The sequence below is a fragment of the Tachysurus fulvidraco genome, chromosome 9 (assembly GCF_022655615.1).
Source record: "Tachysurus fulvidraco isolate hzauxx_2018 chromosome 9, HZAU_PFXX_2.0, whole genome shotgun sequence".
Lineage (NCBI taxonomy): Eukaryota > Metazoa > Chordata > Actinopteri > Siluriformes > Bagridae > Tachysurus > Tachysurus fulvidraco.
The window spans coordinates 27,307,307-27,319,806 of NC_062526.1; the positions used below are offsets into that span (position 1 = coordinate 27,307,307).

General features: G+C 42.8%; 2 protein-coding genes across 5 annotated transcripts in view; both read left to right on the plus strand.

The window, feature by feature from the left end:
* The window catches only part of mrpl19 (mitochondrial ribosomal protein L19), a 6,691-nt gene extending 4,510 nt beyond the window's left edge, over positions 1-2,181 (plus strand). For both annotated transcript variants that reach the window (XM_027171151.2, XM_027171150.2), the window contains exons 2-6: positions 534-657; positions 935-1,053; positions 1,146-1,280; positions 1,524-1,705; positions 1,846-2,181. In XM_027171151.2, the coding sequence (XP_027026952.1) occupies positions 536-657; positions 935-1,053; positions 1,146-1,280; positions 1,524-1,705; positions 1,846-2,067 (780 nt within the window). In that variant the 5' untranslated portion in view covers positions 534-535 and the 3' untranslated portion in view covers positions 2,068-2,181. The remainder of the gene's footprint in view (positions 1-533; positions 658-934; positions 1,054-1,145; positions 1,281-1,523; positions 1,706-1,845) is intronic.
* Positions 2,182-2,908: 727 nt separating this feature from the next.
* The window catches only part of itsn2a (intersectin 2a), a 44,547-nt gene continuing 34,955 nt past the window's right edge, over positions 2,909-12,500 (plus strand). For 2 of the 3 annotated variants that reach the window (XM_027171097.2, XM_027171098.2), the window contains exon 1: positions 2,909-3,168. The gene's annotated coding sequence lies outside the window, so the exon portion shown is untranslated. The remainder of the gene's footprint in view (positions 3,169-12,500) is intronic. The other variant, XM_027171099.2, reaches the window with a different exon arrangement.

The window sequence follows — 12,500 nt, forward strand, 5'->3', positions numbered from 1 at the left end:
GGAGGGATCGCAGCAGGGGGGTGGGGGGTATGGAGAACTTTGGCAGGTTGTAAACAAGTCGTGCAGCTGCATTTTGGATCATTTGCAGAGGACGGATTGTGTTCATATGTAGACCTGCCAGCAGTGTGTTACAGTAATCCTGTCTAGTGATGACAAGAGACTGAACAAGTACCTGAGCAGTCTGTGTGGGGAAAATGGCCGAATCCTTCTAATGTTGTAGAGAAGGAACCCACATGAGCGAGTCACATTAGGGACATGAGAGGAAAAGGACAGATGATTGTCCATGGTTACCCCAAGGTTGTGAGCTGTGGCTGAAGGGGGGAGCACATTGTTGTGCAGGGATATATTAAGGTCATGACCTGGGGATGAATCACCTGATGATCAGCAGGTCAGTTTTGCTGGGATTGAGCTTTAACTGATGAGCCGTCATCCATGATGAAATTTCTGCCAGACATGCTGAGAGTGCATTATTGTAGTGTTTATTGTGCAATTTTAACATTTATCCTAATAATCTGTTTGTTTCGTTCCTAAAGGCATGTTTTCAGTGTTCACAGCGCGATTACAGGCAGCGGGTTCGAGCGACGAGCCGCCGAAGTTCACTCCTCCGTCCAAACCGGTGATAGTGGATAAATCAAAGCCTGAAGAAGCGATGCGAAGGTGAGAAACTTTCTCCTGGGAAAGAAGCTGTGACGTTATCGTGCAGGTTTTTTTTTTTACAAATAAATCAAGTGTAAAGGATAAGATTTGTAATGCAAGCCGTGATGTACAGACGGCACAGAGCTGATTTCCGGGACAGACGCCAGCAGAAAATAAAGCGTAATCAGTAAAATATTACCTTATGACATAATGGATGTGTGAAGTCTGGCTGATTCTAGCTGTCCTTCACGATGACGCAGGAGTGTGTAAGATTAAAACCGACACTGTTTTTATGCAGGTTTGTCAGTCCCGAGTTTATTCCCCCACGCCAGCGCACGGCCCCACTGAAATTCTTCCTCGAGCGCAAAGACATGATCCAGAGACGCAAAGTACTGAACATTCCCGAGTTCTACGTGGGTAAGACGCTCCGTTCTGTTAGAAGCTCTTAACTACTTTTTGTGTGGTTGACAAACAGGCGTCTGAAGTTTAGGTGTCTGGGTTGTTTTCAGGAAGCGTTTTGTCCGTCACGACGTCAGACCCGCATGCCGCCAACAACACCAACTGCTTCGTGGGAATCTGCATCCAGCGCTCCGGTAAAGGACTCGGTGCCACCTTCATCCTCAGGAATATCGTCGACGGACAAGGTGAGCTTCTCCTCAGAGGGTGAAGATGAGTGTTAAGGTATCCGAGTCCCACGTGCCTTTGTTTCTCTTTTTTTCCACCGATCACTAGGTTAGAATTTTACCAAAACCTGAGTAGTACATTTGTATGTCTACTCATATTAAAGCTATACACTCCCTCTTCAGGGCTGTGAGTGACTGTTATTTTCAGCAGTGTGTGTGTGTGTGTGTGTGTGTGTGTGTGTGTGTGTGTGTGTGTGTGTTTAGGAGTGGAGATCTGTTATGAGCTGTACAATCCTCGCATGAAGCACATTGAGGTGCTGAAGCTGGAGAAGAGACTGGATGATAACCTGATGTACCTGAGAGATGCTCTGCCAGAATACAGCACCTTCGCCTTCGACATGAAGCCTGTTCACCTGTCACCTACGCAGGAAGTTCCTGTCAACGAGGTGGGTGTGAGACAAGTCATGGATCCATCTTACTCTGTTTATCATTTTCTGTGAGTTTACACACCTTTCTCTCTCTCTCTCTCTCTCTCTCTCTCTCTCTCTCTCTCTCTCTCTCTCTTTGTCTCTCTCTCTATCTATAGCTAAAGGTGAGGATGAAGCCTCGTCCCTGGTCCAAGCGATGGGAACGTCCCAAGTTCAACATCCAAGGAATACGTTTTGACCTGTGTCTGACCCCGGAGAAATTGGAGCACGCTCAGAAGTGGGCGGAGCCGTGGAGGCGGTACGACATGCTGAAGGAGTATGACACGTCCGCACTGGAGGAGAAAATCTACCAAGAATTGCAGACGGAGCTTAGAAAGTGAACGCACTGCTCTCCTGCCTCCTAACACGGACTCAGTTTATACAGCTCTGTTTGTTTGTTTGTTTGTTTGTTTGTTTGTATCTGTAATGTGAATAAAAATGGAATTGTCATTAAATGAGAGAGTGCAAGCGTTTGTAATAAAAACACAGTAAACAGATGGTGACCCTGATCGCCTTGTGTGATAGAAAATGAACAAATGTTGTTAATTTGAACGTGTTCGATATTTCAGCTATTATAATTCCTTGTGTTGCAGTTCCCTACTCTGACCACAGGGGGCAGCAAACACCAATTTTAATTACAGTTACTGCTCACACATTTAATAAATTCACTACTTAATTACACCATTAAATATGTCTCATGGCCTGGATGAGATTTGTTGCCTGGGACAAAAACCTGCTCTTATGTTGCATCGAGATCCGATTTAATCTGTAAACGTATATTTTATTGAATTATTAGTGTTTAAGTCATGAAACCTTTGTACTGTAGCTTTAAATCACCTAAAAAAATTTAATTAACAAATACTAATCATCTGTATGTCAGTGCAGAACGGAATTAAAACGAAGCTCACGTTACTGAATGAAAACGAACGTTAACGTTAATGATTAAAAGGTGGATTTGACCTTTAATGCTTTGTATTTTTTATTTTATTTTTTTTCTATTCTGAGATATTATTTGTACTTTCATAAAAAAAAAAGGATTTTAGGAGGATTTACACCAAAGTTCTGCTGCTGCTTGGATGTTGTGGCGCTTCACCGCACAGCTGGCCGGTGAGCGCGCGCCCGCGCGCACATCTGTACGACAATGTGGGTCGACCTGCGCGAGAGCGCGTTCTCGAAAATCCCCGCCCCGGCGCGCCGTTTCCGTGACGTCACCCGTCTCACGGACAGCTCGAGCGCTCCGTCGGTCGGTCGGTGGGTCGGTCGGTCGCTGGATCCGTTTAATAAGCGTTTCTCAGCAACCTGGATACCTGGATACGGAAAGAAAGAGAGGGAGAGAGAGAGAAAGAGAGAGAGACAGAGAGACAGAAAAATCTCCGCGTTTCACCCGGTCAGGTCAGGAACAGAGCGATCCTCCAGAGTCAGGAGTCCTCGCGACGCGCACGGTAAGAACCCGGACCGGTGCGATCACTGATCACGGAGCTGCTCATCAGAACCGATAAGCGGCTTTATTATAATGAGGAGACTGAAGTGATGTAAACCGGATCCGCCTTCCTGCGGAGTTCGGACTAAAACACAAGGTGTGTTTGATTTGGGATATTAATCATGCTGATGTTTGCTCATCTGTATAAACAATAATAATAATAATAATAATAATAATAATAATAATAATAATAATAATAATAATAATAATAATAATAAATTAAACGCGTTTGGAATCAACATTGACATTCTGAGAGAACAGAAATAGGCTCCTTAAATAGAACAACAGGGAGGTTTTCTGGATCTCCATCATGATTTACATATCTCAGAAATACAGGTACCAAACCAGGGGGCACGTGACAACCTGCTCTAGATTTTCATCAGGAACTCCTGAGTCTGTACACTCTAATAAATAAAGCTACTTCACCAAGGTGTTCGGGGGAATTACATAGTGTACGTCTTTATTTTTTTTACCTTCAGCACGAAGGTGCATAAAAAAACGATTTATGTAGCTTTAATACTTCACTATCTGGTATCTTCTGCACCTTTGATATGTAAAGATGGTTCCTTTTACTTCTGAAAGGGAACCCGATGAAGATCAATAGCAGGTCGCCTTTTGTTAGAAAACTATGACTCCGAGACTATTCATTCTTTCTCTGAATGTCTTTGAGTTGGAATCACTAGAGGAAGATGATTTCGTGATCACAGACACGGATCTGAACACCAACGGACGGATGATGTTCATTAACACCCATCCGCATGACCAGACTGGTCTGAATTAAATGACATCCATGTGATTAGAATTTATTTGAATCTTATTCAAATAATAAAAAATAGAGGTTCAGATTGATGAATGTATGAGGTGTGTGTGTGGTGGTGAAGCAGAAGAGTGAGGAGCTTGACAATTTAGGGGAATCTCAAGGATCCATTGCTCATCTTAAGTGAAAGATAAGGTAGATCGGATGCTCCTTGGTATCGGGAGCATCCGATTGGATGGACCAATCGGCTTGGGATCATTAGTGGATCCTCATAGAGCTTCTGAAATATGTGGCTGGAGATGTTTGCCATCACATTTGGAAGAGCAGAAGAAAAGTGACGTGACATACAGCTAAGTACGGTGACCCATACTCAGAAATTGTTGTCATCCAAAGTGCACACACACAGCAGTGAACACACACACACACACACACACACACACACAAACACACACACACACACACACACACACACACCGTGAACACACACCGGAGCAGTGGGCAGCCATTTATACTGCGGCGCCCGGGGAGCGGTTGGGGGGGTTCGGTGCCTTGCTCAAGGGCACCTCAGTCGTGGCCGGCCAGAGACTCGAACCCACAACCTTAGGGTTAGGAGTTAGACTCTCTAACCATTAGGCCACGACTTCCCCCAACAATCAATCAATCAATTAATAAATCAAAAGTGAATGAACGCATGAAAAATATATGCCCGTATTTAGACTGGACGCTTGTATAGGACAACAACAAGATGTACCATCATCTCATTAACATCTCAAAAGTATCCTTTAAACCCGGTGTCACTGACGGCATTAGGTGTCTACTGTACCTGAACACCACACTGTGACCTACATGGTCTTGTTTATAATCACATCACCAAACGGGTTTTGCAGGTGAAAGCGCTACGTCCTGCAGCCGTATCCTCTCACAGCCCTTATTTTTTACTGAAACATGAGACATTAGGAACGTTTGCACTTGTGCTTTGTTCATTGCTCAGATTAACATCCAAGAGCTTTTGCACACCACTGTAACTCTAAACAGCATCGTGAACTCTGTATAACACGGACAGAAACAAGGCTCCACCTGGATTATGTAGCAGACAATATGGCAGAAACCCGCAGATGTTTGTTTAGAATCGGACGATAATTGAATCATTTATCGTCATCATCCTCATACTGCTGTGTCTAAGTTCCATGATCATGAAATCAGCTAGCATATACTTGCACAATTCAGTTGCCTAGCAACAATACTTCCACAATTTTAGTTTATAATATACATAATTCATAATTTGGAAGCTTTCAGACAGCCCAGACTAAACATGGCTGCCTACATGAGCAGGCTGTCCTTTATAATAAACAAGGCAATAAAACTACAATAAATAAAATAGTACAATAGTACAATTTTAGCTCAGTGGGCACGGTGGCTTAGTGTTTACCACGTTCGACTCACACCTCGGGGTTCGATTCCCACCTCCGCCTTGTGTGTGTGGAGTTTGCATGTTCTCCCCGTGCCTCGGGGGTTTCCTCCGGGTACTCCGGTTTCCTCGCCCGGTCCAAAGACATGCATGGTAGGTTGATTGGCATCTCTGGAAAATTGTCCATAGTGTGTGAGTGTGTGAGTGAATGAGTGTGTGTGTGTGTGTGTGCCCTGTGATGGGTTGGCACTCCGTCCAGGGTGTATCCTGCCTCGATGCCCGATGACGCCTGAGGCACAGTCTCCCCGTGACCCGAGGTAGTTTTAGTTCATAACTAGAAGAAATTGTAAATTGTACATTTCAGGTCTGATAAAGGTTAGGAAGAGATGTAAATGCTAGCTAATTTTAGAATACTGACACTGCAAACAAAATGCAGCGCATGAAAAACTTCTGATGATAATTTCTTACATAAAGTGAATGCAGCAAAACAAAATAAATAGTTTTCTTAAACCTCTTTACACTTACGCCAGTTAGATTATTGACGGCCTAGATGGTGTAAAATATATAAGTAGCTGTCTCTCTCTCTCTCTGTCTCTGTCTCTCTCTCTCTGTCTCTCTCTCTCTGTCTCTGTCTCTCTCTCTCTGTCTCTGTCTCTCTCTCTCTCTCTCTCTCTCTCTCTCTCTCTCTCTCTCTCTGTCTCTCTGTTTCTCTCTCTGTCTCTCTCTGTCTCTCTCTCTCTCTCTCTCTCTCTCTCTCTCTCTCTCTGTCAGACACACACACACACACACACACACACACACACACACACACACACACACACACACACACACACACACACACACACACACACACACACACAGAGTCTCTGTCAGTCACTGCAGTAGCATGCAAGCAAAATGAATGCTTCAGTCAGTTGGATGTAGATGGTAGTAAATAATAGGAATAGGAATAATAGTAAATGGACATCACTGGAACTGAGGCAGTTGTTACAGTTTTATACCTATGTAAACCTGTAATGTAATGTACCTATGTAGCTGTGTAAAGGGACAGGTGTGTGTGTGTGTGTGTGTGTGTGTGTGTGTGTGTGTGTACTGTATGTGTTGACAGGTGAAACCGGCTGACGTGCCTTTTCTCCTTGCTAAACTTTATGCCTTTCTCACGCTGCTGGTTGCCATCATCACATATTGAATAATTACACAACTTTGCTGGAAGGAACAGCTGCTCTGTGTGTGTGTGTGTGTGTGTGTGTGTGTGTGTGTACATGATCAGCTGTTTGCAGACAGGCAAAATGCAGTATTTTTAAAATAAAGAAAATAATATTTTGTGTCGGGACGTGATGTTATCCGAGACTCAGGGATTTTAGAGCGGGCGCTCGGACCTGAGCATCTGTCACTATAGTTCTGTGTTTGGTTCTGTGTTTGATTTCTAGACTAGTCTTTGTTCTGTTGTTCAGTAAACAGGAATGATAGTCCCAGCTGTCCTGTGATAAAAGATCTAGAAAGGCAGTAATGCATTTAACACAGCAGGTTGCATCACTCTGTTTCTCCATTAACATCCTGGTACCCAGTGAGGAAGAGAGTGAGGATAAACATCAGGCTGCTGTGACTGGAAGCTGAAATTAAATGTACATTAGTGCAGAATGGCTGTGAATAGTGCACATTTAAGCAGCAGGAGTTCTGCAGCTGGCACTACACAATACTGTATATTACATTAAACTACACAACACTGTATATTACATTAAACTGCACAATACTATATATTACATTAAACTACACAATATTGTATATTACATTAAACTACACAATACTGTATATTACATTAAACTACACAATACTATATATTACATTAAACTACACAATACTGTATATTACATTAAACTACACAATACTGTATATTACATTAAACTACACAATACTGTATATTACATTAAACTACACAATACTGTATATTACATTAAACTACACAATACTGTATATTACATTAAACTACACAACACTGTATATTACATTAAACTACACAATACTGTATATTACATTAAACTACACAATACTGTATATTACATTAAACTACACAACGATAAGACTTTACACTTCACTCTTATACATTACACTGTTCTTAACAACTACACAATACATTACACTGTACTGTACTATACTACATTATAAAACATTACACTGTGCTGTAGTGCAACACACTATACTACACCAAACTATACTACACCACACTAAAAGCACTATACTGTACTATACTGCACCACACTATACTGTACTATACTGCACCACACTATACTGTACTATACTACACTATACTACACCACACTATACTACACTATACTACACTATACTACACCACACTATACTGTACTATACTACACTATACTGCACCACACTATACTACACTATACTACACTATACTACACCACACTATACTGTACTATACTACACTATACTGCACCACACTATACTGTACTATACTACACTATACTATACTACACTATACTACACCACACTATACTGCACCACACTATACCACACTACACTATACTACACTATACTATATTGTACTACACCACACTATACTACACTATACTACACTACACTACACCACACTATACTGCACCACACTATACTACACTACACCACACTATACTACACTACACCATACTACACCATACTATATTGTACTGCCCCACACTATACTACACTACACTATACTACACCACACTGTACTGCCCCACACTATACTACACTACACTATACTACACCATACTATATTGTACTGCCCCACACTATACTACACTACACTATACTACACCACACTGTACTGCCCCACACTATACTGCACCACACTATACCACACTATACTATACTACACCACACTATACTGCACCACACTATACCACACTATACTATACTACACCACACTATACTGCACCACACTATACTACACTTCACTATACTACACCACACTATACTGCACCACACTATACCACACTATACTATACTACACCACACTATATTGTACTGCACCACACTATACTACACTACACCATACTACACCATACTATATTGTACTGCCCCACACTATACTACACCACACTATACTGCACCACTACACAGTATAGTATAGTATAGTATAGTACAGCACAGTGTAGTGTAGTATACTACAGTATAGTACAACACACTATACTACTCCACACTGCAGTGTAGTGTGCTGTACTATACTACACTACACCACACCACACTGTACCACACCACATAGTGCTGTACTATACTACACTACACCACACCACATAGTGCTGTACTATACTACACTACACCACACCACACTGTACCACACCACATAGTGCTGTACTATACTACATTATTCTACACCACAGTGTGCTGTACTATAGTACACTATAATACACTACACTATACTACACCACACTGTGCTGTACTACTGTATACTACACTATACAACACCATACTGTGCTGTATTATACTACACTACAATATACTACACCAATCAATCAATCAATCAATCAATCAATCAATCAATCAATCAATCAATCAATCAATCAATTTGGCTCCTGCAATGGGTAGGGGGGTGTCCCATCCCTGTGCGTTGAGCCGACCAGATGAACTAGTTCTTTCCAGCACTGACGGTCTTGTGCTAGCTGCTCTGCATCCGCTATAGCAACTCCTTGTTGTTGAAGGTCGCCCGCAAGGACGTCAAGCCATCGGGTGCGGGGTTTACCTCGTGGTCGTCTTCAGCCTGCAGCCCTCAGATCAAACTGGAGAATAGCTTTCGTCGGATGGTCAGAAGGGGGGCGGAGGACATGGCCAAGCCAGCGGGTGCGACGTTATGTGGCCAGGGAGGATGCTCTGGGCTGGCACGTGCGGGCTCTAAGTGTCGGGAGCTTGCTCCTGGTAGGGTCACCCTAGGTGGGCCGGTCTCCAGGGTAGGTTCCAGACAAACAAAGACCCCAGCATGTCGGTACACTGTGAGGTGGCAGACCCACCAACTGACTATTCTGTGGAGGGCTAACAACCCACCCAGGAGAAACCTCTTTTGTTACAAAACCGATCAGAGACTACACCACACCACAGTATAGTTTGCAATACTATACTACACTTTACTACACCACACTACACTACACCACACTGTTCTGAACTACACTGTACTACACCAGACTATAACACACTACACTATACACTATACATTTTAAACTTGCAAAAGCATTAATATGCCTATACTTTTACTTAGGCCATTGTGTGTGTGTGTGTGTGTGTGTGTGTGTGTGTGTGTGTGTGTGTGTGTGTGATATTAATAGCAGGAGCCTATACATCGGGTGATAAATGTATGAGCGATCAGTGTGGAGATGTGACCTAAAAAGATGATCTATATGGTACAGACACAGAAACAGTCCATCCTAGAGGACATGGGTTGCCCTAAATACTAAATAGCACGCTGTGTGTGTTTATGTGTGTGTGCATGGATGATGGGGTAGAATTTGGTGTCAAAACTGAGCGAAACCTCATCACATTTTGAAGGATTTTTCTACCATATAGTAATGATTATATAACGTGTAGCAAATTGTTTGCTGATAACTGTAAAAAAAAAAAAGTGCTCGTATCAGCACATTCCTCGTACTGTAGACTATCAGTCTAGTGAGTGTCGCTTTAACACTCCTCCTCCTTCGTGCTCTTTTATTGTTCTCTTTGCATGAGCAGAAGTTTACTATGAAGCCTGTAAAGAGAGAATAGGAAAAAAGACACTACAGGCAGAACAATGCCAGACAATCCATGAGAGAGAGAGAGAGAGAGAGAGAGAGAGAGAGAGAGAGAGAGAGAGAGAGAGAGAGAGAGAGAGTGTTAAACCTCCAGCCTTCATATAAATGTGTAAACTGTGTATAACCCTGCGTAACACATGCACACCTCCCAGTCCAGCTTGTGTACTTTTACTAAATAGTTCAGGACTGAGCCTGAGCCTGTGTGTTTCCTGTGTGAACAGAAGACTCCTTCTTCCCCAGTGCAAAGCATGCTGGGTAATGCTCTCGGATAAGACAAACACTCTGTTAGAGAGAGGAGGAAGCGGGACTGAATGCTGATTGGTCAGTGTTGCATGCAGGTGTCTATCAAACCCCAGTCAAAGAGTGTGTTTGTTCTTGTGTGTGTGTGTGTGTGTGTGTGTGTGTGTGTGTGTGTGTGTTTAAGGTCACAATCCATTGCATTGTTGTTGTTTTTTTTAAATCATGGAATTGAAGTGTTTATCCATGTGTGTGTGTGTGTGTGTGTGTGTGTGTAAGAAATGAAAATAAAGCTTGCATCCACATCTTGCATCTTTTATTTAGAATAAAACAATAAAGTTAAAAATATAGATTCAAATTCTGTAAATTGGGTCATGGTGGCTTAGTGGTTAGCACGTTTGCCTCACACCTCCAGGGTTGGGGTTCGATTCCCGCCTCCGCCTTGTGTGTGTGGAGTTTGCATGTTCTCCCCGTGCCTCGGGGGTTTCCTCCGGGTACTCCGGTTTCCTCCCCCGGTCCAAAGACATGCATGGTAGGTTGATTGGCATCTCTGGAAAATTGTCCGTAGTGTGTGTGTGTGTGTGTGTGTGTGTGTGTGTGTGTGAATGAGAGTGTGTGTGCCCTGTGATGGGTTGGCACTCCGTCCAGGGTGTATCCTGCCTCGATGCCCGATGACCCTGAGATAGGCACCGGCTCCCCGTGACCCGAGGTAGTTCGGATAAGCGGTAGGAGATGAAGGAATGAATGGACGATTTGTTAGTTTTAGTGTGATGAGTTCGGATCGTGTAAAACGTCCTACTTCAGAAAGTAGAGGATTGTTGTGAGTCTCGGAAGGTTTAAGAATTAATAAATAAATAAATAGTTAAATTCACATAACAAACATCTCTGTTCAGCTCGAGCCGATTTAACGCATTTATATCATTTCTCCTGTTTGCACTCACTTTTGTTCTCATGGGTGAAGGTTTTTCTTTTTTTGCTAAAACAGCAAAAGTGCATTTGAGTCATGGAATAAAAATCCCTCATCACTGTGTGTGTGTGTGTGTGTGTGTGTGTGTGTGTGTGTGTGTGTGTGTGTGTGTGTGTGTAATTTATCATGTGAGCTTCTACAGAGGCTGCTGAAAGTCACACTCACTGAGCTGTAGTGAAATTAACACAAAATTAAAAGAAAAAACATCTCATAAAAATGTGTTTCTCTAACAAACAGCTGCATGTTGTGTATAAAAGAGACTTAATGCAGCTGTAAAACATCAGTGTACAATAGAGTCTGTTTACTGCCTCTGCTGCCTCTTACTCCATCCATCCACTGCTCTTTACCCTCTAACCATCACTCTTTCCATCCATCCAGTCATCCAGATATATCCGTCCATCTCTCTTTACCATCTATTGCTCTTTCCATTCATCCATCTTTCTATCTATCCCTCCATCCATCCATCCATCCATCCATCCATCCATCCATCCATTTCTCTTTACATCCATCAATCCACTACTCTTTACCCTCTATCCATCACTCTTTCCATCCATCCAATTATACTGATACATCCATCCATTGCTCTTTCCATCCATCCATCCATCCATCCATCCATCCATCCATCCATCCATCCATCCATCCATCCATCCACTCTTTCCATCCATCCACTGCTCTTTACCCTCTAACCATCACTGTTTCCATCCATCCAATCATCCTGATACATCCATCCAACCATCCACTCTTTCCATCCAGCCATTGATCTTTACAGTTATCCATTCTTCTACCCCTGTTTAATATCCATCCATACTCTTTACTTCTTTGACCATACAAGTCGTCTCACTTTAGGCCACGCCTCCTAACAAATTAAGTGCTGATAAAGAAAGATGAACCTGTTTTCAGCTCTGTGTCCTCTTTACCTGGCCGTGTCCTTTTATCCGTGTCAATATTAACTATGTATCATAAGTGTATCAGAAATCACACCAGCACTGGACACTGGACACCAAACACCGAACACCGGACACCGAACACTGAACACCAAACACTGGACACCGAACACCGGACACTGAACACTGAACAATAGACACTGAACACTGGACACCGAACACTGAACACTGGACACTGGACACCGAACACTGGACACTGGACACCG